The following is a 22,725-nucleotide window of genomic DNA, read 5'->3' on the forward strand; positions in this document are numbered from 1 at the left end:
ATTTGTTATAATTTTGATGATTATGGCTCACAGTTTATGAAAACCCCAAATAAAAAATCTAAAAAAATTAGAATATATTATGAAATCATTAAACAATTCAATCATTAAAATTATAAAAAAATAAAGGATTAACATATATTGCTCTGCGAGTACTGAGACTATGTATAATGTACATGTATTACGTGGTCTGATAACCATCTCCCGACGAATATTTATTGAGCTGCGCATTAATGCTGCACCTTCATCAATTGGGTCTTCATCAAGGACATGCCATGTTCGTGACAATGGACTTCTAATATACTGACTCTGTTTTTAATGACAGACGGCAGAACTTCGCCAAAACCCGCCTGCTGACTGAATGAATGAGGAAATCAAATGTGCGTGCGGCTCTGAAAGAGGCGGAGACGCAGAGAAACTCCAGGTTCATTCATATAAACCTGGTCCCGACCAGGTTAGGTTCAGAGAGTCTGTTACTACGGTAACTGACCGAGAGCTTAAGTTACCTCTCTTTGTGAAACAGGCTAGAGTTACCTCTCTTTCTCTGGTTTGAGTTACCTCCCTTTGTGAAACGGAAAACTCAGAGTTTCCCTCATTTCAGGGTTAACAGACTCCGAGTTTTCACTAAACCTGCTTTGTGAAACGGGCCCCTGATGGCCAGGATACTCCGTTCGGGTTAGTAAGTAGTCTGTGACTGCGTTTACATGCACTCAATAACCCTTTTAAAACCCGAATATTGGCAATAACCCGAATTTGCACGGCCATGTAAACACCAATAACCCCTTTAAATAACCCAAATTTGCTCATATTCCGGTTTTTAAAAACCTGAATATGATCCCTGGGTTACTCCTAAAACCCGAATATTCGGTCATGTAAACACCAAACGGGATATCCCGATCAAACGGAACATGAATTTGTTTTCTGCACATGCTCTGTTCGCAAGGAATCCTGGTCTTTTGAGTCCAGGAAGTTCTTATAAACACGGGGAAACCAAGACCAGGAGGAGACTAATCACTTCATAAATGTAATGAAGGATATGAACATTTTAGCATTTGTAGACGGTAGAAAGTACCGGGATAGCGAGATTTACAAGAAGGTGAGCGAAAAGTTGCGCGAGGCAGCATTTGTTTTGAATTTGGATAGGTACAGGAAGAAGAAGCGGAAATGAGGCTAATTGCGTCATGACGTTCTCCGCGCGGCGCTGGTTTGATCGGGATATCCCGAATGATTAATTACCATGTATACAGGGATAACCCTGTTAGCTCACGCATGTAAATGGAATATTCTGAATGTTTCAGTAACCGGAATATTAGCAATAACATGAAATTGGACTGCATGTAAACGTAGTCAGTGTGTGGAGCAAAATCCACCACACTCCCTTTAAGCTTTTGAAAGGGAAACAGGACCACAAACCGCTTCGGTAGTGAGGGAACACGTTATATGGGTCCAGCTACACGGGCCCGTAACAATATAACAATACAAACGTAACAATATAATAACAAAAACGTAACGACCGTCGGTCTACATGAGAGACCGTTGGCGTGTTACACGGTAATAAGCAAACAAAACAACAGTACTCAACGCTAATCACTTTAAACTAACTCTGCCCAGATACAAGCCTCTTACTTCGAGTTGCTCTGGAGGTGGTCGGCCGCGTCCTGGGGTTTGTGGAACTCATGGTTCTGGTCCCGGTCCACAGGGTGCTGATTTTTACGATCCCACTGGTGATTCAGCTGTGAGCAGCTCCCATTTTCCTCTCGGAGACGGAGATTGCAACATTGCTGACAGCCGGGCTGTCCCCCTTTTCCTGGTCGTTGTGGGCTGGTCACGTAGGAACAAGGACAGAACCTGAAACAACGTATTTGACTAGAGACCTATGGACAAGAAAGTTGGGACTTAAGGTCCTTCATGAACTGCAGATATTTTGGCGGGGTTCAGCTGAAGTAGCTGGGAGCGAAGGTAACTTCTTCAAAAACTAACAGGTCATGTGACTGAATGCTTTGTCCGTTGTTTTATACCGTCTATCAGAATACCGTGACACCTGGTCTTGTTATGTTGGAAATAAATGTGCTGTGTGGAAATCTCTCCCCTCTTCCTCCTGTCTCGCTATCCTACATATGCTGGAGTTACGGTAGCAACACCCAGGGCTGAGCCTAAACTCTACTCCCTGTTACAAGTACACCATACAAGGACAGGTATGGAGGGACAACCATTGTCTCGTCCTTCTCTTCCTCCCTGCTGTTCCGTCCGTCTGTCTGGGTGATTAGTTGTCTTTTAAATCTGTTTCTTGATGGTTGTGTCTTTTGTTCATGTTTTGATTCCTGTCTGAGCAGTGCTTTGATTGGATTCAACTTTAATGTCGCTGTACGTCACACGTACATCCAACAACATGCAGTTTGCCTCCAAGCAGAAGCACCAAACCCGTGGTAACATGCAGGTATGGATACGTCTGCTATTCACAGAATGTACACGTTACTGCAAACACCAACAATTGTGCAAATGTCTGTAGTAAATGTATTGTCATGGACAGTAGGCTATATACAGATTGGGGGGTGGGTCAACAATGTATGAATTAATCAGGGAGACTGTTGATGGGAAAAGCCAGCTGATGGGAGGAGCCCGGTCCTTAGCCCGCTGGTCCTTGAGCGGAGGCTCCTGTAGTGCTGGAGGACAAACAGTTTATGTGCAGTATGGCAGTCCCTGCAGACGTCGCTCGCTCCCCTGAGGCAACGCTTCCTGTATATGTCACCAACAGCAGGAAGTAGCTGTGTGATGCGCTGGGCTGTTTTCACCACTTTCTGAAGAGCCTTCCAGTCAGCCGCACAGCAGTTCCCATCCCACACCGTAACGCAGTTGCTGAGGATGTTCTCGGTGTTCCAGCAGTAGAAATTCACCAGGATATCTGAGGACAGGTGCTTTTTCCTCAGGTTCTTCTAGGAAGCAGAGACGCTGGTGAGCCTTCTTGACCAGGCTGGGACAGTTTATGGTCCAGGAGAGGTCCTGAGACATGTGGGAATTTAAAGCTGGAAACATGCTCCACAGCTAGACTGTCAATGTGGATGAGTGCCGTCTTTTGTCAAAATGAAGGACTGCGATCTGTCACCTGTGGAGGTCCTGCGTGTAGGTCCACAAATCAATGAACTACTGAGATGTCCATTCACCCAAGATTAAAAGGTTGTTGTGACGCCTGTGTCTGCTGAAATACGCTTGGTTGTTTGTGGAGGAGCTTAAACCTCAGACGTCGAGCACCGGAGGAATTAACGCTTCTCATGTCTGACTGCGGTGAGCAAACAGGCTCCGATATGAGGAATTGTGAGGAAATCTGGACCTGGCTTCCTGTTTTTCACAGCTTCTCTGTCCTTCTGCTCGCTCCAAAACCACTCTCCAGATGAACGTCTGTCCCAGTCCTGGAGGAGACAGCAGCTCCTGGTTCTGTGTGAGTCTCTAGCCGGTTCTACTAGAACAAGAACCTGTCGTAAATTATCATTAGTAATTATTTGCACTATTTAAATTGTGTAACCGTAGAGATAGTCTATTTAGTACTATAATGTTGACTTCCTTTATTCTTTCATTTAGAACCACACACACACACACAGGGTGAAGTTGCCTGTGCATCTGCTCTATGCCAGAAAGATACAATACACCATTTAAAGGTTATTCCTGCCTCCCGTGTCTTGACTAGACACCCCATATCGTTGACTACTTTTCTGGAACTACCAAGAGCTTCATTACAACATGTGTTAGCCTGCAAATGGACCAGTGATGTTCCAACAACAGAAAGAACAAATTACATAATAAGCAAAGTCACCAAAATAACCTTGGAAAAATAAAAACCTTTCTACATTTAGTAATAATTAAAGCCCGAAAAATTAGATGTGGACTACTAAATATAGGATATTTAAGCTCCAAGTCTCTTTTATTAAACAATCTAATTACTGAGACCAGAGTGATATTTTCTGTTTAACAGAAATGTGGCTACAGGAGGAAGAGTATGTTAGTTTAAATGAATCGACGCTGCCCCATTACTCTAATTATCATATTTCCCAAAACACGGGCAGAGGCAGAGGAGGAGCGGCGATCTCTAACTCCAGTCTTCAAATAAAATCTGAACCTAATATGATTATAATATGTCTGAAAGCTTCATGCTTAGTCTTAAATTCCCAAGCTGGAAATCAGAGAAGCCAGTTTTGTTAGTGGTAGTGTACCGGCCCCCTGCTGGTGCTTATCTAGAGTTTCTGTCTGAGGTTTCCGATTTCCCATCTGGTTTATTGATCAGTACAAAGTCATCCTTGTGGGTGACTTTAACATTCATATGAACGTTGACAGCGATAATCTTAAGCTTTTAATTCTCTCCTCAGATGAGGCGAGTGACCTAAGTTCTACCTCTGCAGATGTTGATATCTTTGTTAGTAACACAAAATATTTACTGCATTGAGCTTTAGATGCAGTTGCTCCTTTGAGAAGCAGGGTTTCCAACCATAGGAGCTCAACTCCTTGGTATAATTCAGATATCCACATGTTGAAACAAAAAGTGTGTAAAATGGAAAGGAAGTGGTACTCTTGTAATTCTGTAGACTTTTATCGTGAATAGAAAGATAGTCTAATAGTATATAAAAAAGCCATTCGCAAACCTAGAACAGCTTATTATTCATCGTTGATAGAGGATAACAAAAGTAACCCACGTTTTCTGTTCAGCACTGTAGCCAGCCTGATAAAGAGTCACAACTCTATTGAGACATGCATTCTTGCAGCTCTCAGTAGTGAAGACTTTATGAGCTTCTTTAACAGTAAAATCATCAGGATTAGAGAAAAAAATCAACCAGGCCCACCCGGTAGCAGTGGGCCTTTCTTAAACTTTTAAAGGTTGGTTTAAATCATATCTATCTGACAGATTCTAGTTTGTTCATGGTCGTGAGGTTTCTTCAGAACAGATGAGGGTCTGCTATGGTGTCCCGCAGGGTTCAGTGCTAGGGCCAGTGCTGGCTCCAGATCTGGAGGACGGGTCTTCAGCTATCTGGAACCGTTACTATGGAACCAACTTCCAGTTTGCGATAAGGAGGCTGACACCACCTCCACTTTTAAAACCAAACTTCAAACGTTTCTGTTAAGTAAAGCCTCTAGTTAGTGTAAACTCTAGTGTGTTAGGGCCAGTAGTCGTAGCTGCAGCTGCAGGACAAGACTAGAGCAGCTGGTCTTAAACAGAGCTTCATCCTGGATATGCTGCTATAGAGCTACGCTACAGGGGGACTCCAACATGATCCACTGACCTGCAGTCCCCCCTCTGACCACTAGGACCTAGATCCAGACCTGCAGTCCCCCCTCTGACCACTAGGACCTAGATCCAGACCTGCAGTCCCCCCTCTGACCACTAGGACCTAGATCCAATTTAAAATTGAATTGTAGACTCCATAGAGGGTCAATTATCCAAGTCCATCATCGTTCTTGAGATACGTCCTTGTTCAAACACCCACAGCTCAAAAACCGTTCCACAATGAGGTGCTAGAACATTCTGAAGAGCTCAGTGATGCAAACAATCTCAAGCAGTTATATTTGAATAGAATTAAAACATCTAATACAATTTTTATCAAATAAAGCAGGTTTATAGTTGAATCCCGAAAAACATAAATGACCCATATGACTAAATGTGCAAAAGTCCTTCTAAACATTCATCTTTAAAACCCCCTTAAAAGTCTCTGTTCCCCACCTGAAATATGAGTGCTGCTCCAGTAGATGGTGAGACATTCTGGGATGGACTTCTAGAGAGTTGAGGTTGTTCATACATGAATTAACACAAATAGCTCTAAAAGTGGAAGATTTAGTCCATTTGTATCTTCGTTCACATACATATAAATATATAACATATCAACTTAATTTTAAATTTCTGCTGAAATTTTACATTTCCTTTATTTAGATACCAGATTTCATATAACACTTTGGGATATGAGAGAAACTCACTTTAGATTAGGAACCTCTGTCCTACTGTCATTAAGACCAAAACTTGATAAAAATCAAATATAAGTTGTTCCCGGAGACTCCCTGGAACTCGCAGTGAAGATCTTGATCACTGGGTCACTGGACAGAACCTCAGACGTGAATACCTGGAATGTAACAGTTTCTCTGACTTCATCAGGGAAGTGTGATGACGCCAGCAGACCTGTTGAACATCCTGGAAGATCTGGGAAATGAGGAGTTTGATAAGTTCAAGTGGTTCCTGCAGCAGGCCGACAGCCTTCAAGGCCTCGCAGCGATCAAGAAGAGCCACCTGCAGACAGCGAACAGGACGGACACCGTGGACCTGATGGTCCAGACCTACAGACTTCCTGGAGCTGTGGGGGCGACTAGGAAGCTTCTAGAGAGGATCGGCAGGAACGACCTGCTGCAGAGTTTGTCTGCCAGCAGCTCCTCACCAGAAGGTCAGTCCAGAGATGTTTCTGTCTAGACTACAAGGATAATGCAAATGGTCCTCCTGATCATCAGGGGGACGCCAGACATCAAGGTCAGCCTCAGTATGCAGCATTTGCGGAGAAATGGAATTAGCCGCCTGCATTTGTAGAAACATAAAGAAGAACGTTTAAGTTCTTGGCTTGAAATTATTTTCATCTTAATCATCCAGTGTACACCAGTTTCACTCTCATAATCCATATTTCTGTCAGAGAACGTCAGTGATGTTGGTGAAACTTCAGAGAACGGTGGACCTTCCTCCTCTCAAAGTCAGGCTCCTCTTCCTCAATCTGAAGGTAAAACTGCTGGACTCTGGTATGTAAGATAGTTCTGAAAGACCAAACATCTGTCTTCTATAAGAATGGACCTTTAACCCCACCCCCTTCTAATCTGCTCATCATTTAACATGTTTGAGGGATTCTTATATTTGAGCATGAAACCAAAACCTGCCAGAATGACATTCAAAAACATAACAGTTAACTGTGAAGGGTTCAAAGTCAGTTGTTATAAACTGGTATTCTTGTATGTTGGTGTTCAGGGATAAACATGTGATCACCTCTTTCTGGTCAGGATCATTTTACCAAATAAATGTCACCTGTTCTACAGTACAGGTGGGTTTCCATTATTAGGGGTCTAGTGGGCCGGTCTTTAAAGTACCCTGAAAAAGTGCTGTATAGGGCATTGTGTTAACGTGGAGCTAATTGGTTTTGTGGTACGGTGGTGATGATGTTCAGGCCTCTAAATGTCTCCCATAAGTCTGAGTCTTCTCATTCATCCTCACTGCTGCTATATTGGCAAACACAGAATCATTCAATGCATTGGAACTATTATAACATATAACTGAGCCAACACACACTTAAGCCCACACATTAGATCTAGTCATCCCAAAGGGCTGGTATTTCCTCTGTACATATCGGGGATGTAGCTGTGTCTGATTGCTACTGTATGTTCTTTAACAGTGTCTTCTCATGCCCCGTAGAAAGAAACACAAATACAGTATATAGCAATGAAAATACTAAGATTGTGTTTGTAGAAGTCCTATCAAAATTTGTGATAAGGACAGAATCTGTAGATGATCTTTTGAACAGTTTATTTCAAAAACACTTGTGGTCCAAGATCATTTACTAAAGACAAAACAAAACAGAAATCTCCAGCTGTGGAAAATCAGAATACAGAATGTAGGAAGGCAGAGTAAATTTAGAGGAAAACTGAGCTTCAAATGGATTATGACATTTACCAACCTCCAGCTATATAATTGAGTTAATCATAGTTAAAATGTTATTAAATTATCATTTACCCAGTCTTGGTCCAGAACAATGGAGAACAATTATGGTTATGACATACTTCTAATTAATAACCGAGGGTTGATCTGAAGAAAGGAAAGAGAAACAGGGGTGATGGGCACCGCTCAGTGGATCATGTTGGTGTCCCACATGATCACATCAGTGTAGGTCTATAGCAGCATATCTAGGAGGAACCTCTGTTTAAGACCAGCTGCTCTAGTCTGGTCCTGTAGCTGCAGTTATGACTACTGGCCCTAACACACTAGAGTTTACACTAACTAGAGGCTTTACTAAACAAAGTTAGGTTTTAAAGGTGGAGGTGGTGTCAGCCTCCTTAACCTAAACTGGAAGTTTGTTCCTGATAGCAGAAGCCCCGTCCTCCAGATCTACATTTGTATATCAATCAATCAATCAATGAGGGACTGTGCTGAATGGCTGCCTGAATGACGCAATACACCGCTATGAAAAAATGGCGGAAGCTCCAGCCGGCGGAGTTAAGCCTGAAATATAGTTCTGTGTTTTAAAGTGTTTTTATCTCTTTGATAGAGGATATAAACTTCAGTCAGTCTCTGCTGAAAAAAAGAATCACCTCATCGAACCATATTAACAAACAGGAGTCCCACATGGATCAGTTCTTGGGCCCCTCCTCCTATGTGCATGCTCATCCTCTTCCATGTTCTCCAACACTGTGGGGTTTCTTATCACAGCTTATTCACTCTCATTACTTATTACAGATGATACCCAGCTCTATCTAGAACAGTGGTCTTCAACCCTGGTCCTCGTGTTCCCTGTCCTGCATGTTTTAGATGTTTCCCTGCACCAACACACCTGATTCTAATTAATGGTCCTCATTAGCTTGTCACCAAGGTCTGCACACCTCTGTTGATGACACAGGTACTTGTATCACAGTGTGTTGAAGCAGGGTAGCATCTAAAACATGCAGGACAGGGGGTCCCGAGGACCAGGGTTGAAGACCACTGATCTCGAACTCTCACCAAAATAAGTAGTTATATCAACTTATTATATCAATGCCTCAATTATGTAAATGAATAGATGCAAAAAACTAACTAAAACTAAAACTAAAATAATAGGTTTTTTGCCAATAATGAAAGGATGGTTTATTGTCAGTGATTACCTAAAAACTAAGGCAGTGTACACCAACAACCATCTGAAGAATCTTGCAAAAGGAACCATCAGTGACAAAGGCTAGCCCTGATCCCCGCAGAAAGACCCTGAATTGCTGACCAATTTCTTGTATAAAGACTGAATAACCTGTAGCAATGGACCCCCACTCAAGTTCAAAAACTCAATATAAAATGCTGTATGTCCGGACAACATTTTTTGTGAATTTATGACTTCAGTTAAGCTCAAGCATTCCTCTTTCTGTTTGTCACAGATGCGATGGTTCCAGCTCCAGAGCCATGCTCCATCACCTCTTACCAACGGATGCTTCAATCAAACTTCCAGGATAAGTTCATGTGCGCACAAGAAGGCTGGGCAGCAGATAAACAGCGTCTGGTTGATATCTACACGGAGCTGTACATCACAGCCGGCTGTCACGTTCACATCGACACGCAGCATGAAGTCCGGCAGATTGAGAGGGTATGGAAGCCAGCAGAAACAGAGAAACCAGTGAAAACCAGAGACATGTTCAAACATCCTTCTGGAGAATACCGACCCATAAAAACTGTCCTGACCAGTGGAATCGCTGGAATTGGAAAAACCTTCCTCGTGCACAAGTTTGTGCTGGATTGGGCTGAACAGAGATGCAATCAAGACGTGCATCTTCTTTTCCCCTTCACCTTCCGTCAGCTGAACCCACTGAAGGGGGAGAAGTTCACTTTGGCACAGCTCATCCATGAATGTATCCCAGAAACTGTGGACATCAAAGAGGAAGCTCTTAATTCCATATTTACGAGTCTTCAGTCATCAGGAAACAGCAACTACGACAAAAGCAAATTCAAACTTCTGTTTGTGTTTGATGGACTGGACGAGAGTCGCCTTCATCTGGACCTTCACGTTGATGACATTCGCTCCGTGGATGTTACAGAGTCAACTAAAACAGAAGTTCTGATGAGGAAACTCATCAATGGAAAACTTCTGCGCTCTGCTCGCATCTGGATAACTACGCGACCTGCCGCAGCCAATCAGATCCCTCGAAAGTTTATCAGCTGTATGACTGAGGTCAGGGGCTTCACTGATCCTCAGAAAGACCAGTTTTTCAGGAAGAAGTTCAGAGTTGAGGACCAGGCCAACAGAATCATCTCCCACATCAGGACATCACGAAGCCTCCACATCATGTGTCACATCCCAGTTTTCTGCTGGATCACTGCTACGGTTCTGGAGGACATGCTGAAAACCAGACAGGGAGGAGAGCTGCCCAGGACCCTGACTGAGATGTACACAGAGTTCCTGGTGTTCCAGATCGATCTGACCAAAGACAAGTATGGTCCAGAGAAGAGCATTCAGTGCATTGAGTCGTTAGCAAAACTGGCTTTTCAGCAGCTCGAGAAGGGAAACCTGATCTTCTACGAGAATGATATGAGAGAGAGCGGCATCGATTTCAGTGAGGCGTCGGTGTGTTCGGGAGTGTTCACAGAGATCTTCAGAGAAGAGCGTGGGAGGAAAGAGAGAGAAAAGATGTTCAGCTTTGTCCACCTGAGTGTTCAGGAGTTTCTGGCTGCTGTTCATGTCAGGATGTCACTTATTAAGCATAACCAAAGTGTCATAGGCTTGCCACCAAAAATGTCCCTGAAATATCTTCCACAACTGTTGAGCAAGAAGACCCCAACAGTGACCCACAGGATTTTCATTGACAAGGCTTTACAGAGTCCAAATGGACACCTGGACTTGTTCCTCCGCTTCTTCCTGGGTCTTTCACTGGAGACCCATCAGGATAGACTAAGGGACCTGCTAATAAAGTCAGACAGAAGCTCAGAGACCAGACAGGAAACAGTCCAGTACATTAAGAAGAAGATCAGTGAGGACCTGTCTGCAGAGAGGAGCATCAATCTGTTCCACTGTCTGAATGAACTGAATGATGGTTCTCTGGTGGAGGAGATCCAGCACTACTTGAGTTCAGAACGTCTCTCCACAGAGAAACTGTCTCCTGCTCAGTGGTCAGCTCTGGCCTTCGTCTTACTGTCTTCAGAAGAAGATCTGGAGGTGTTTGACCTCAAGAAATACTCTTCAGAGGAAGCTTCGGAGGAGGCTCTTCTGAGGCTGCTTCCAGTGGTCAAAGCCTCCAAGAAAGTTATGTAGGTGTTCGGAAGTCTGCAGATATTTGCTGTAAAAGTCCATCAGAAACAGTACTGTTGTGTTGATCTCTACTGTCCTCAGGCTGGCCCACTGCAAACTCTCAGAGAGAAGCTGTGGAGCTCTGTCCTCTATTCTCAGCTCAGAGTCCTCTAATCTGAACGAGCTGGACCTGAGCACCAACGACCTGCAGGATTCAGGAGTGAAGCTGCTGTCGGCCGGACTGGAGAGTCCACACTGTACACTGGAGATTCTCAGGTCAGGATTCACCTTTGAAAGGACTTTGAAAACATTTCATATCTAATCACTTTTTACATAATATTGTATGTGTTGTGTTTTAACTGCTTTTGTTGGAAGGATTCAGTGACCAAGATAACTACTTCTTTTTGAAGCACCACATTTTTGGCAGGTTTTCACCTTAGAACATCTAAACAGAACTTAAAGCCATCTGACATCACCTGGGGCTTTCAGGGGAGCCAACGTAATTCTGTTTTTTGGTCTTACTGCACAGCTCTCTGTTGGAAGGAACTGACACCACCCAACACTGATCAGTCCAAAAATGAGCAAATGGGTGGAAGGAGCAGGTCTGGGAGCTGACTTGAACACACCCACACCAGTTCAGTTATCAAAAGTTAGCTAAGTCAGATTGGATGGCAAGATCTTGTTAACTTTGATGCTAACTGTTACCCCACATTAATTCTTTTGAAATGTGTTTATACATCTTCATTTTTTTGTCACTTCTGTAACATTTGAAGCGAGTGCTGCTGGAGCTGAGTGGAAACTAGCAAAGCTCACCTTGAGTAGCAGCAGGAGCCGATTCTCAGCAACGTGACTCGTTGTTTGAGTCCGTAGGACTCTGTCTTTGCCCAAGGATGTTAAGTCACGTTACTGTACATTAATTCTGATTCTATCCATCCATCTTTATTACCTGAAGCAACTGATGCCAAACTGAAATGAAGACTGTGGGAGTGACAATCAAACACCAGTAGGATCCTTGATGAGTCAACATTCAGCTAGCTGACTGTAGTCTTTGGATCCTCAGGGCTCTTCAGACCTGGAGGATCATTAATACTAATACATGTGCTCTTTTGTACCTTTGACAATATATCTGTGTCTCTCCTCTCTCTGTTCTTCATCCTCTTTTTCCCCCCTTATAATCCAGGTTCTGATCCAGGTTTCTTCCCTCCTAAAGGAGCGTTTTTACCTGCCATTGTTTCGGTAAAAATTGCTCAGAGGTCATGTTCTGGTCTCTGGAGACCACCTAGAGACAACTTGTATTTTAATAGATGCTATAGAAATAAAGTTGAATTGAACTGGACTGGATGATTGCATGGGTACTGCAAACATGGCATGTAGTAGTCTTACTACGTGCTCCTCCCTCACTCCCCCAGTTGGCAGGGGAAAGCCCTCTTCATTTTCTCCCCTCACTGAGTGAGAAGTATCTAAACTGTTTACTGGTACCAGTCCTACAACCTGTCTGGACAGGTCCTTCAAAGCTACTCCAATGATGGAACGAGCAGTTTCTAATCATGTGATGGACCTCCCTGTAAAATATGACCTTCTTGATATAAATCACTCTGGTTTCATAAAGGTCCATCCCACTGAAATGTCTCTGCTGTCTGTGACAGAAGACCCAAGAACAGCAAGAGCAGCAAGTATGTCCTCTGTGGTTACCCTTCTTGACCTTTATGCTCTCTTTAATAGAGGTAATCACACATACTGTTATCACAACATACTGCCATCTTTACTCTCTAACTTGAACATTTCAGGATCAGTACATTCTTTGTTCTGTTCTTTTGCCCTATACACCACCTCTCTGGACCAGATAATTCATTCACAGGGCTTCTCACATCACTCCTATTGCGACGATACACAACTCTACCTTCATTCCCACTAAACGGCCCCGCAATCCCTGCTTGTTCAGCCTCGATATCAACATAAATATTGGCTCTACTAATGCCACTACCACAAAGGTTAAATAACCTCTGTGTCATGTTTGATGACCAGCTATCTTTCTCTGACCATGCTGCCTCTGTGTCCCAGTCATCCCACATTGCTCTCTGCAACATTCACAAAGTAAGACTGTACCTGAGTCAATATGGAGCTCAACTGCTGGTACAGGGTGTGGTTATATCCTGGAGGGCAATTGCCCTGACATCATGGTGAGTCAATGATTCACATAGACTTATGAATGTCCCAACAACAGCTTAACAACCCGAGGGTCTCCACCAATCAATTAGAACAGAAGAAGAATTTAAGATGAGAGGTGAAACATATTCAAAAGCCATGAAGGGAATTTGCCTTTTACTAAAGCACTGAGGACAAAAATATCCCCTAACATCCAGTTGTTTGCAAGTCCATATTCAATCTTAAAACTTCCCCTCGCCCGCTGAAGTTGGGATATGCTTTGATGAGAGAATGAACTAATGAATTAATGAACTTTTTGTAAATGTGTCTACAGGTTGTCGGGGTGTATGATAGCAGAGGAAGGCTGTGCTTCTCTGGCTTCAGCTTTGAGCTCCAACTCCTCCCATGTGAGAGAGCTGGACCTGAGCTACAACCATCCAGGGGAGTCAGCAGTGGAGCTTCTGGCTGCAGGACTGAGGGATCCACGATGGAGGCTGGACACTCTCAGGTATGAACCGACAAGCATGGTTATGTTTCTGTAATGTAGCAACTTAAAACAAACTGTTGACACACTTCTTTGTAGAAAACACATCTAAAAGACAGGATGTGTGCCTTTTAATCCCAAACAGGGAGTTGGTTCTTTTCATATTTAGCTCTCTTTCAGTGTTGTCGTTTAAAGATTTTTATCTGTTACAAACAACTGAAAAATAAATGTAAACGGTTTCAAATATATCCTACAAATACATACAACGTCCTACCTGTCATCGCATGATGCAATGTGACAGAAGTCTTCTTCCAGACCCTACTGGTGGGTAGAGGAACCGCATATCTGAATCTAGAACGTAGTGGTCCGTAGAGGAGCCACAGGTCTGAATCTAGAACGTAGTGGTCCGTAGAGGAGCCGCTGGTCTGAATCTAGAATGTAGTGATCCGTAGAGGAGCCACAGGTCTGAATCTAGAACGTAGTGGTCCGTAGAGGAGCCGCAGATCTGAATCTAGAACGTAGTGGTCCGTAGAGGAGCCGCTGGTCTGAATCTAGAACGTAGTGGTCTGTAGAGGAGCCACAGGTCTGAATCTAGAACGTAGTGGTCCGTAGAGGAGCCGCACGTCTGAATCTAGAACGTAGTGGTCCGTAGAGGAGCCGCAGGTCTGAATCTAGAACGTAGTGGTCCGTAGAGGAGCCGCAGGTCTGAATCTAGAACGTAGTGGTGGGTAGATGAACCACCTGTCTGGATCCAGATCTCCGTGGTTGTAGGAGAAACCGCAAGTTTTTGAGGTTAGGATGTTGGCGCTTGGTGCTGACTGGTTTATTATTCGGCTCCAGTGTCTGAGTTCATATGCTTCATGAATTCAGCTCTTTTGTTCATGTGGTGTATCTTATTGAAGGTAATAGAGCTCAGTGGTGAAATTCAGACTTTGTTTGTTCTTCCAGGCTGGAACATGGTGGCGAACAGAGGCTAAAACCTGGACTGAGGAAATGTAAGTGTTTGTGGCTTCATGATCCAAAAGTTTTCCTTTTTTTCAGGAAAAAATCATACAACCAATCAGAGAAAGGAAGCATGGGACATAGGCAGGGCTACAACCAGACCAGCATCAACAAAGACATCCACAGTGTCTTCAGCGCAACAGTGTGATGGGCGTGAGGTTGAATCCAATAATAGCACAGATCGAGGCCAGTGGAACAGTACAATTTATTAGCCAAAATGAAGGTGGTACAAGCCAAAGCTGAATGTGGTAGTCCACAACCTGAATAGTCACAAAATCAGTCGTCCTTAGATGCAGAAACCTTCAGGCAAGGAATTCGAGCAACCAGGAACCAGACAAGCGAAAAGCAGGCAGACTAGTCAGGAACAGGCAGGGTCGAAACCAAAAAGACACTCCAGAGAAAACTTCTAGAAGTCTTTGCATTGAGCTAACACCTTGTCCTAACTGGACACGAGCGTCCGACTATCGCGTCGCACTGCGTGGGTTCAGACGCGCTCTGTCCACATTGAACCCCACGTTCTTTTTATTGACAGCTGAAGCTCGCTTTTTAAAAAGGCTGATTTATGGTTCTGCGTTACACCAACGCAGACCCTACGTACAGTTCGGTGCGTGTCGCCGCGTACCCTACGCCGTCGATTTTACGCATAACCATAAATCAGCCTTTATTCACCGCACTAACCGCCCGTGCGCTCCTGAAAGAAACTCCTACAAGTAAAAGGGTGATTACTTGTAATCTTCCTACGTTTGTACTTTCTAAACAGAAAACAAGCTTGATATTGTGATATTTAAATGTTCTTCTATTCTCTTCCTGCCACTCGCATTGAAAGCCAGTTACATCGCTTTCAACTGGCTTTCAACGCGAGCGACAGGAAGAAAATAGAAACAGGGCGTCCGACAAAAGTCCAGCTCAAAACGACGCGCCGCTCGCAACCAGTATGGACAGTGCAATAAAAAATACGGAAATGGAATTGTTTTTGACGCTTGCTCGCGTCGCATGCAGTTAGGACATGGAGTAAGACAATCAGCCAAAGACTGATTGGAAGGAGTGGGTATATATCTGGTGAGGGAGCACAAGTGAAGCTGGTTGCACTGATGAGGTGGGAGTGGCAGGCAGGTGACCAGGTGAGGGAACACAGGTAAATGTGGTTGCACTAATGAAACTGGCAGTCGGAATTAGTTAGAGGATTTGTCCAGCTTTTTGCAGGACACTGAGTAAGATGCATGCACTTATGACAAAAATGATCATATGTTGGTGTCTTTTAAGACATAGCTTTCTTGTAAAAAGGGACTGTTGTGTTGGGTGGGAATGGAACACACAAAAAAACAACAACAACCTAGCATTAGCATGGCAGCACATTATCGATGCTGGACCCTCCTATGGAATTTCTTGCTTGTGTGGTTCTCTCAGATATCAGTCATTTGGATAAAAGTGTCTGCTAAATGGTAGTAGCAGTAGTAGGAAAGGAAAGCCAGGAAAGGACAAACAGGAACACTGGTGAATGACTGTTGTTGGTTTTATAGTAAAAACCTGTTGATCCAAGATGTTATTATCTATCAGACAGTGCAGTTAACTGCACATCTAAATCAAGCTATTGGCAACAATCTAGCTAAGGATTAAACCAGAGAAATCCAAGTATTCATGCGCGAGAAGACAATCGATTATTGAGTGAGGGACGTTCATCTCCGTGATGCTAGGTGGCGCCATACGCACTTTTGCGTTGGAGTTCTTACGGTTAGTTCTTTGTTGTTTGTCTTCTTCTTCTCCTACTGTGTTGATATTCTGCCTTTCATGATGTCGTCAAATAGACAGTGGGGCAAAAACGTATTTAGTCAGCCACCAATTGTGCAAGTTCTCCCACTTAGAAAGATGAGTAAGGCCTTTAATTTTCATCATAGGTACACTTCAACTATGAGAAACAGAACGGGGGCAAGAATCCAGGAAATCACATTGTAGGATTTTTACTGAATTAATTGGTAAATTCCTCAGTAAAATAAGTATTTGGTCATCTACAAACAAGCAAGATTTCTGGCTTTCACAGACTTAACTCGTTTAACTGGTTATCAGTATAAAAGACACCTGTCCACAATCTCAAACAGTCACACTCCAAACTCCACTATGGCCAGACCAAAGAGCTGTCAAAGGACGTGAGAAACAACATTGTAGACCTGCACCAGGCTGGGAAGACTGAATCTGCAATAGGTAAGCAGCTTGGTGTGAAGAAATCAACTGTGGGAGCAATTATTAGAAAATGGAAGACCTACAAGACCACTGATAATCTCCCTCCATCTGGGGCTCCACGCAAGATCTCACCACATGGGGTAAAAATGATCACAAGAACGGTGGGTAAAAAACCCAGAACCAGACGGGGGACCTAGTGAATGACCTGCAGAGAGCCGGGACCAGAGTAACAAAAGTACCATCAGTAACACACTACGCCGCCAAGGACTCACTTCCTGCAGTGCCAGACGTTCCCCCTGCTGAAGCCAGTACATGTCCAGGCCCGTCTGAAGTTTGCTAGCGAGCATTTGGATGATGCAGAAGAGGATTGCGAGAATGTTATACGGTCAGATGAAACCAAAATAGAACTTTTTGGTAGAAACACAACTTGTCGTGTTTGGGGGAGAAAGAAAGCTGAGTTGCATCCAAAGAACACCATACTGTGAAGCATGGGGGTGGAAACATCATGCTTTGGGGATGTTTTTCTGCAAAAGGACCAGGACGACTGATCCAGGTAAGGGAAAGAATGAATGGGACCATGTATCATGGGATCCATCAGCAGGGCATTGAAGATGAAACGTGGCTGGGTCTTTCAGCATGACAATAATCCCAAACACATCACCCGGGCAACAAAGGAGTGGCTTCGTAGGAAACATTTCAAGTTTGCAATGTCCTGGAGTGGCCAAGCCAGTCTCCAGATCTCAACCTCATAGAAAATGTGATTTTCTGGATTTTTTTTTTCATTTTGTCTCTCATTGTTGAGATATACCTGTGATGAAAATTACCAGCCTCTATTATCTTTTTAAGTGTGAGAACTTGCACAACTGGTCTGACTAAATACTTTTTTGCCCCACTGTAAATATGGCATGAATGAAAATGTAAAAATAGATCCTGCTGGTAATTAGGGTAAATTGGAGGTGAGGGTTTACAGATCATAGTGCAGGCAGAGGACACCTCATCTTACACTCTTCATGTCATGGCCCCAAAGTTCAGCACTTTCTTCTGTTGGTGCATTCCATGTGGTCTCGCCTGTACCGTCTAGTCATCTAGTGCCAAGTCTTCTCCGCAAACACGATCAAAGCTGATGTCCACAAACCTCCAGAGATCTGCTGTCATAGCTGCTCAGTGTGGTCAGGGTTGTTGGACTTGGGATTAGTGGAGATGTGAACCCAGGTGACTCGGACACCATGGACATGTTGAGCCTCCTCAGAGTTCCAAGTATGGAATAACTGAGTGCCAATATTTATTTCCAAGGTTGAAACCATTGCAGAACTAAGAAAAGTTGCAGTTCCTCTGCTGACCATTCGGGGTGTGTTTATCCATTTTTCCACTCTGAACCCCTCCTGGATCTCGTTCTTTCGGTCACTACCCACAGCTCATGAGTATGGGTGAGCGAATGTATGCCCTCCTGTTAATCACAGGCGAAGGTGATCTTGGGGCTTGCTCCAACAGCAAATAAATGTCCATAGACCTCAGTGTTAAAATGTATCAAATCAAATAGAATCAGACTTTATGTATATAATACTTTTCATACAATAGTAACGCAAATGGCTTTACATCATAAAATTAACATTTATATGCATATATACATACAAAAACTCACACACTCATGGTAAATCACTAGGAACATAGACCCTGTTCCTAGTTTTAAGTTTTCTAGTTCAGAATATTTTTCTTACTCCGTTGGGCAAAGATTTATGGAATTTTGGGCTTATTTCTAGAGTGGCTGTTTTTTGCAGTGTATTATATTTTTAAGTTAACAAATATTGTTAAAAAATTGACTTTCAAAATTTCATGCCACTTTTTTAAACATTTTAAGTTGCATGTGACATGGGGGCGTGTTTAGCTCATTTCCAGTCTACCCTGCTAACCTGCTACTGTTTCTGATTTTTTTTCTTGATCAGATTTTTGTAAACTCATCGTGGACAGGAACACTATGAACAGGAATCTTAAACTGTCTGACGACGGCAGAAAGGTGACACGTGTGGATGAAGAGGAACCGTATCCCTATCATCCAGACAGGTTTAAATTCTGGAAACAGCTGCTGTGCACCGCTGGTCTGACTGGTCGCTGCTACTGGGAGGTGGTGTGGGAAGGATGGGTCTATATATCGGTGAGTTACAGAGGAATCAAAAGGATTGGAGGCAGCAGGGACTGCTGGTTTGGATGGAACGAACAGTCCTGGAGTCTCAGGTGCTCAGAAGAGGGCTACTTTGTCTGGCACAACGACAAAAGGACGGAGCTGTCCTCCTCCAGCGTCTCTCACAGAGTAGCGGTGTATGTGGACATTCCTGCCGGCATCCTGTCCTTCTACAGAGTCTTGTCTAACTCGCTGAGCCACCTCCACACCTTCAACACCACCTTCACTGAGCCTCTCTATCCTGGCTTCAGATTATTTGCTCATTCCTCTGTGTTTCTTTGTTCTTTGTAAAATATAATCCATGACAGATTCAAAGTTGTGCTTCAAACAAAAGAGGGGAATTTAAAATTAATCTGTGAAAACTGAAACACTTTTAGAAGTGTTTTTTTTTTTAGAAGTATATGTTTTTGGACTGTGGGAGGAGCCACACTCAGAAGGTTCTAAGCCAGAGTACCTGGAGAAAAACCCAAGTTTTTGTCCAGTGTTGCAAGTGGGTAATAAATAGCAACTCTGAAGTAGATCTGAAATCAGGACTAACAGAGCTGGAACCAGGACTAGTAGATCTGAAACCAGGACTATTTAGAGCTAAAACCAGGACTAACTGAGCTGAAACCGGGACTAGCAGGACTAGTAGAGCTGAAACCAGGACTAACAGAGCTGAAACCGGGAAACCTGGTCTGAAAGGATCTGAAGACGAGCAGGGAATTGTGGGCTAACCTAGCATCAGCTAAATGCAGCTGTTATTTCTGGTGTTGGAACTGATGCAACATTTGAAACAGGATATTCCTCAATAAATGTTCACTAGCAGCTCTACAGCATGTATCAGCATAAAGAGGAACATTTCAGGACTGTCTGCTGGATGTTCTGCTGGACTTCCACTTGCAAGTGATTCACCTTCGGCCAATCCACATCGGACGACCTGAGGAACAGCAGAGTTGCACTGTAACAACTCAGGAACTCACTAATAGTCTCTCACACTCAGTTGTCTATTTTATGACTATTTAACAGTCTCTCTTTATCTTTACTATTTAGAATAGAATAGAATAGAAAGCCTTTATTATCATTATACTTCTACAATGAAATTAGGCAGCAGCTCCGTCAAAGTGCAAAACAAATGCAAGGCTATATAAGCAATTAAACTGTACACAACAAAAATGAACAAAGAAAGTAAACATAAATATATATATATACACTATAAGAAAAGAGTGAATGGGAGAATAAAATAAAAATGTACATGAATGGGTGGAGGAATATTGCACTTGGATGGGTGGAAGAATATTGCACTGAAAGGATGGAAGAGTATTTCACATAGATAGGTAAGGAATATTGGGACATTATGGACAGGAAATAGAAAATATTGCACAGTGTGAGGTAGCTTATGAGTTCAAGAAGCCACACCATATAGGGAAGCTATCGTCTTAAATTTATTCAAGTTTCAAGTTTATTCATACATAGCCATTTAAAATAAACGTATACAACTGTGACCATTCAGACATCTATAATGGTCCTTTGGCATGTATGAATGGGTCCCCCAAAGTAAGCTATTGAAAGCTTTTAGGAGGGGGCCCAAAGTTCATTAGGCTACAATCATTTTTCATTACAAGCCCAACATTTTTGATCTCAGACTCACTGTACCTGGGTTATTTCTATTTTTAAGCATCTGAGTTTCTACATGTCTGTGTGTTTTTACGTATGTAAGGCCTATATGGGTTATTGTGTTCATGGGCTTTGTATGTGATCTCCTTTGCTGTGAAACCAATCGCTCGCCTGGGGACACAAACAAATGAAGCTGAAGTTGAAACAGAAAGAAGAGGAAGATAACGAGTCACACATGGATGAAGACGATAGCTTCCCTATATGGTGTGGCTGCACAAACAAGTGAGCTCTCTGCCGTCCCAAACGTATCCTCTTACAGTCATTTTCACACCGAATAGGCCGGAAGGGACTCAAATCAAATCGATTGGAGACTGGAATTGATTGGGGACTTTGTGAGATTAGGGAAGTGGTTTAATTGAGGACTCAAATCAATTTAGTATGTGCAGGGATGGGAATCGAGAACCGGTTCTCAAAGAGAACCGATTTCCAGTAGTTAATCCGTCTGCCTAAGGATTCCACTTATAGGTCCTGCCAATGTCTGGTGCTTTTGCATGATGGTGGTACATGATGGTACAGTACACGCTTTGTATTTTGGTTCAGAATGTTTCCAACATGGTGTTGAGGTAGAAACGCACCAAAGTTTGGTTATATCTCACTAAAATGACAATACTAGGGCCAGGTGAAACCATAGACTATATAACAGTGGACAAAGCATTTGGTCACGTAAACCATTGGTTTCTGAGGACCGACTCTGAAGCCTGTTTTCCTTCATATAGATCGCAGCCATGTCACTCAGCAAGCCCTCTGAAACATGCCCACTGCACACTGATCATAGTTAGCTTTGAACGCAGCTCGAACCGAGGCCGGTTCTAGGGGGGGGCAGGGGTGGGCTGTGCCCACCCAAACGTGCGTCCTGCCCACCCAATCAAAGTTATGGGGATCATTTATTTTTTTATAATTTTGTTTTTTTATATAAAAAAAATATCACAAAATATCTGTACCGTTTCTGATTGGGTGGGCACTGCACATCATTTTTTAGACACAACAATGAACGTATACCGCAAAAGTTGTGTCTCGGAGACGTGAGACGTGTTCAGAACAGCAGGCACACTGAAGGCTGATTTATGGTTCCGCGTTACACCAACGCAGAGCCCCCGGCGTAGGGTACGCGGCGACGCGCACCGTTCGTTGCGCGTCACTGCGTAACCTACGCCGTAAGGCTGATTTACGGTCCGCCTCACACCAACGCAGAGCGGTGCGCGTCGCCGCGTACCCCGAGACGCCTCTCTCCATCCCGGCGAGGGCGGAGAGCGCCGGTGCGGGTGGCGGTGCTGCAGTGCCGAGCCAGCCTGCCGCGGGACCTTTTAAATCGACGCAGAGCCTAAAATACATAAAATAAATGCAGCCTCAACAGGCAAAAGCCAGTGTCCTGTTTGTGCCTGGCACAACAGGTGTTGTGCCAAAAAGTGATTTCCTCCCAGAATCTGATTTCTCCCCTGAAAATGGGTCTTTTTTACCTGCCAAAAATGGATTGAAGGTCAAATACAATTAATAAAAGGATGTTTCTACCTAAATATGATTTGATCTCATTCTTGAGCTTCATAATAGACTAGACTCAACTAGAGCTCACAGGATTGCTTTTAACTTCTTTAAAGGACCATTTCAACACAAAATAGGCATTTTCACCTGCCAAAAATTGATTGAAGGCAAAATACAGTTAATGAAAAGTTGTTTCTGCCTCAATATGACTTGGTCTCATTCTTGAGCTTCATGATCTGAAAATCTGACGTTTTCATCGTACAACGGGCTGCTGTGCGCACTCCCGCGGCCAGAAATCAGAAGAAATCAGATTCTGGCAGGTAATCACTTTTTGGCACAACACCTTGGCACAACACCGGTGTTCTGCCATTTTTTGCTGCTTTGCCAAAAAAATGCTACCTAATGGTGTTCTACCTTTGTAGAGCTACAATTTTACTGTGTTTTACTCCCTAAACCACGTTCTTTTCCCCCAAATGGTCCTTGTCTCTTGCCAGGTCGTCATTGTAAATAAAAATGTTCTTAATGACCTGCCTGGTTAAATAAAGGTGAATGACTGAATGAATAGCAAATAAAGCAATAGAATTGTTTTTTTTTTTTCTCTTTATCGTATTCACAATGTGTAATGCAAATCATGTCATGGGTAG

General features: G+C 43.4%; 1 protein-coding gene across 1 annotated transcript; it reads left to right on the top strand.

The window, feature by feature from the left end:
- Positions 1 to 3,328: 3,328 nt before the first annotated feature.
- Positions 3,329 to 19,398, top strand: LOC133446014 (NACHT, LRR and PYD domains-containing protein 12-like). Its single transcript, XM_061723691.1, has 8 exons — positions 3,329 to 3,433; positions 6,128 to 6,410; positions 6,651 to 6,734; positions 9,118 to 10,978; positions 11,061 to 11,234; positions 13,438 to 13,611; positions 14,536 to 14,582; positions 18,711 to 19,398. Exons 1-8 carry the CDS (start codon positions 3,386 to 3,388, stop codon positions 19,235 to 19,237), a joined length of 3,198 nt encoding a protein of 1,065 aa, XP_061579675.1. The 5' UTR covers positions 3,329 to 3,385; the 3' UTR covers positions 19,238 to 19,398.
- Positions 19,399 to 22,725: the final 3,327 nt, after the last annotated feature.

This window comes from Cololabis saira, chromosome 1, assembly GCF_033807715.1.
Source record: "Cololabis saira isolate AMF1-May2022 chromosome 1, fColSai1.1, whole genome shotgun sequence".
Taxonomy (NCBI): domain Eukaryota; kingdom Metazoa; phylum Chordata; class Actinopteri; order Beloniformes; family Belonidae; genus Cololabis; species Cololabis saira.

Bases quoted from the DNA above. Each gene is read 5' to 3' on its own strand.
- LOC133446014 (XM_061723691.1), top strand. From the start codon at position 3,386: ATGAACGTCTGTCCCAGTCCTGGAGGAGACAGCAGCTCCTGGTTCTGT. The intron at 11,235-13,437 runs GTCAGGATTCAC...ATGTGTCTACAG, and splicing joins TGTACACTGGAGATTCTCAG to GTTGTCGGGGTGTATGATAG. The intron at 13,612-14,535 runs GTATGAACCGAC...TTGTTCTTCCAG, and splicing joins TGGAGGCTGGACACTCTCAG to GCTGGAACATGGTGGCGAAC.